General features: G+C 49.1%; 1 protein-coding gene across 1 annotated transcript in view; it reads left to right on the forward strand.

The window, feature by feature from the left end:
- The window catches only part of patj (PATJ crumbs cell polarity complex component), an 81234-nt gene that overhangs the window by 45881 nt on the left and 31273 nt on the right, over positions 1–4080 (forward strand). Inside the window, exons 19-25 of the mRNA XM_037697770.1 lie at positions 1484–1735; positions 1810–1894; positions 1973–2036; positions 2669–2749; positions 2827–2898; positions 3137–3314; positions 3544–3654. Of these exons, the coding sequence (XP_037553698.1) occupies positions 1484–1735; positions 1810–1894; positions 1973–2036; positions 2669–2749; positions 2827–2898; positions 3137–3314; positions 3544–3654 (843 nt within the window). The remainder of the gene's footprint in view (positions 1–1483; positions 1736–1809; positions 1895–1972; positions 2037–2668; positions 2750–2826; positions 2899–3136; positions 3315–3543; positions 3655–4080) is intronic.

Below are 4080 nucleotides of genomic sequence, written 5' to 3' on the forward strand. Positions count from 1 at the left end.
GCCTGTAATGCTGGCGAGTGCTGTGGGCGGGGCCTGTAATGCTGGCGAGTGCTGTGGGCGGGGCCTGTAATGCTGGCGCGTGCTGTGGGCGGAGCCTGTAAAGCTGGCGCGTGCAGTGGGCGGAGCCTGTAAAGCTGGCGCGTGCAGTGGGCGGAGCCTGTAAAGCTGGCGCGTGCAGTGTGCGGAGCCTGTAAAGCTGGCGCGTGCAGTGTGCGGAGCCTGTAAAGCTGGCGCGTGCAGTGGGCGGGGCCTGTAAAGCTGGCGCGTGCAGTGGGCGGGGCCTGTAAAGCTGGCGCGTGCAGTGGGCGGGGCCTGTAAAGCTGGCGCGTGCAGTGGGCGGGGCCTGTAAAGCTGGCGCGTGCAGTGGGCGGGGCCTGTAAAGCTGGCGCGTGCAGTGGGCGGGGCCTGTAAAGCTGGCGCGTGCAGTGGGCGGGGCCTGTAAAGCTGGCGCGTGCTGTGGGCTGGGCCTGTAATGCTGGCGCGTGCTGTGGGCTGGGCCTGTAATGCTGGCGAGTGCTGTGGGCGGAGCCTGTAATGCTGGCGAGTGCTGTGGGCGGAGCCTGTAATGCTGGCGAGTGCTGTGGGCGGGGCCTGTAAAGATGGCGTGTGCTGTGGGCGGGGCCTGTAAAACTGGCGTAGGCTGTGGGCGGGGCCTGTAAAACTGGCGTAGGCTGTGGTCTAAACCTGTTAAGTTGGTGTGTGCTGTGGGCGGGGCCTGTAAAACTGGTGTATGCTGTGGGCGGAGCCTGTTAAACTGGTGTATGCTGTGGGCGGAGTCTGTTAAACTGGTGTATGTTATGGGCGGATCCTGTTAAACTGGTGTATGCTGTCGCAGAGCCTGTGAAACTGGTGTTTGCTGTGGGCGGAGCCTTTTAACTTTGTTGTATGCTGTAGGCAGAGCCTGTTAAGCTGGTGTATGCTGTGGGCGGGTCCTATAAAACTGGTGTTGTGGGCCGATCCTGTTAAACTGGTGAATACTGTGGGCGGAGCCTTTTAAACTGATGTCCTGTGGGCAGAGCCTGTAAAACTGGTGTTTGCTGTGGGCGGGGCCTGTTAAATTGGTGTTGTGGGCGGAACCCGTTAAACTGGTGTATGCTGTGGGCGGAGCCTGTTAAACTGGTGTATGCTATGGGTGGATCCTGTAAAATTTGTGTATGATGTGGGCGGAGCCTGTTAAACTAGTGTATGCTGTGTTTGGTGTCTTGTAAGATTATAAAATTATCAGAGCCTGTTGAGGCTGTATGGATGCCACCTCCTATTTTCTATTCAGTATCAGACATTTTATTTAAACAAGTTTTTTTATTTTTTTTTCATTTGAACACTTTGATGATGACAGCAGTGATGAAGATGACTGTGAACATTATAGTGAGAAAGAGGATGATGCCAAAGATTATAGTGATGACAATATTGATGATCATGATGGTGATAAAGATTATGGTGACTATGATGATGATGATGATAACGTTTCTTTTGGTTGTCCCAGGGCTTCAGTGACGATTCCAACCTTCATCAGGAGGAAGAAGATGAGCCAGAGCTGATCCTGGATGCAGGTCTGCCTCGTTACTCCTCTGCTCTGTCCTTTGATCATCTGCCTGTAGAGGAGGGCACGGAGATGGCTGTGGATGAAGAGGAGGAGGTGATGAAGATGGAATCTCCAGCTAGGAAAGCTCCTCCATCATGGGAGGAGTGGAAGCTATCCTCCTCCATCAGGACTGGAGCTTCAGAGGAGCAGAAGGTTTGGTTCCGTCACGTTTATAGATCTGACCGGGGACGGTTCTGGATCAGCTAATCAGATGTTTCTGGTTCTAGATGTGGAGACGAGGTTCTCAGGAGGAAAAGGAGCAGTCCAGTTCGGACCATGAAAGCATCTCGTCTGTCGGAAAACTGATTCTGGGTGAGACAACGGAACCGACCTGCTTCAACTCTGCTGCTTCGTCTGCTGGAGAATTGATTCAGGTCTGTGTTTCTGCAGCTCTGCCAGACTCCAGAGACACGGAGGCCGACTCAGAACTCACTCTGACTGACACCGACACCGAGTCAGTACCTCCTCTTCATCAGTACCTCCTCTTCATCAGGACCTCCTTTTTAGCTCACTTATACAAAAACAGAAACATTTTTTATTCTAACATCTAAAAGTTTTATTTTACTGCTGCTTTGATTAAAAACTAGAGCAGAAAACGGAACCGAACGGCTCTGGTTCTGATCCAAACTCTTCCTCTCAGCTGTTTTTCTATCCTCTGTCCCCATCTTCAGGTCAAACCCGACACGTTAAACCTCAGCAGGCGTTCATCAGAACCTCCTGCTGAGGAAGCTTCTGGTTTCTACTGCAGTTAAAAATAAAATAACAAATATGAATTATTTTAATCAAATATCAAATTATATTTGATTAAAAATGTAATAAAACTGAACCTCTGTCATCATCTGGAGATTCAGGTTTTTATTAGAGTCAGAGAGTCAGAGTCAGAGTTTCTTTGTCATTCGCACCTCATGTGGTACATGTGGTGGAGCGAAATTATGTCCACAAGGTCCCAGTTACATCCAACAATAAAATGTATAAGAAAAACAGTAATAATATCTAAGATATGAACTAAGAAAAACATCAACTAAATATACACTAAGCACTAGAGATGGTTTAAAATAAGATGGTTCTGGTTTCTCTCTTGTGGAGGTCCGTCAGGATGATTGACACGGCCAGGAGGAAGAGGCGGAGCCAGGGAGGGGCCTCTCTGCCATTGAGAGGAGGCCACAGGTAAAGAGCAGCTTCAGCTGTCGGGTCAGAAACCTGCTGGTTCCTGCAGCCCGTTAACACCTGGTTTCTGTTCACAGTGACCTGCCAGAGAGGGAGGAGGGGGAGGGGGAGGAGACCCCTGCCTTCAGCCACTGGGGACCCCCCCGCAGGTAAACTATGGGGGGTGGAGTCACTGAAAGTTCAGGTAGAAACACAGACCAAGAAAGACCTTCAGGATGCCAGAACTGAGTCTGGATCATAACAATTTCCTGCAGGATCAATAAAGTTCTATCTTATTTTATAAAGAGATTAGGTCTGGGTCTGGGTCTGAGTCTGGGTCAGAGTTGGACCGTCTTCTGTTACCCATCTCTGAATCTGAGGGGCGTAACCAAAGTCTTTGTCCTTCAGGGTGGAGGTGTGGCCTGAGGAGGGACAGTCTCTGGGTCTGAGCATCGTTGGAGGTCGGAACATCATCAAGCGTCTGAAGAATGGAGAGGAACTAAAGGGGATCTTCATCAAACAGGTTCTGCCAAACAGCCCCGCTGCCAAAACCAGGTGCCTGAAGACCGGTGACAAGATCCTGGAGGTAGGGATCCATCTAATTACTGGGTCCCCATAGCTGTACTTACAGTCCTGGAAGGCAGCCAGTCCACGGTCTTTTAGTTCCAGGGTTTTATGGATCAGAACTAGATGAAACTGATCTGATAATCTGAATGTTTCTGCAGCTCTTCTTCTGGATTATAATCTACTTTGAACAGAAACGTTTGACATTTTCAGTCTCGCAGTAAGACGTACACATGTCCGTGCACTCTCAGGTGTCAGGTGTCGACCTGCAAGCTGCCAATCACGAGGAGGCGGTCAGTGCCATCAAGTCTGCTCCGAGTCCGGTGGTCTTCGTGGTTCAAAGTCTGTCAGCAACGCCGCGGGTAAAAACACACTATGGTCATGTTCTGAGATGTACGGCGTCTTCAGGTTCTGAGGATGTCTATCCAAAGTGTTTACCATAACATACCATAACAAGGTTTTCAAGTCCCGTTTAAAAACCCACTACTATTCAGTAGCTTTCAACACCAGATGATCTGTGTTTTGATCCTGTATGCTCCACACTGGTTTGTCGACATCTGCATCGTTTTTATGTCTATATTCTGATTTACCTCATTTTATATATTTCTTTGTGCGTTACCTGTTGTTCTGTCTGTACAGCACTTTGGTTGGCCTTGTTGCTGTTTTAAGTGCTTTATAAATACCATACCATGTCATACCATAACATACTATACCATAACATCATACCATAACATACCATATCATACCATACCATATCATACCATACCATTCCATGTCATACCATAACA

This window comes from Nematolebias whitei, chromosome 3 (assembly GCF_014905685.2).
Source record: "Nematolebias whitei isolate Nwh7 chromosome 3, NemWhi1, whole genome shotgun sequence".
Lineage (NCBI taxonomy): Eukaryota > Metazoa > Chordata > Actinopteri > Cyprinodontiformes > Rivulidae > Nematolebias > Nematolebias whitei.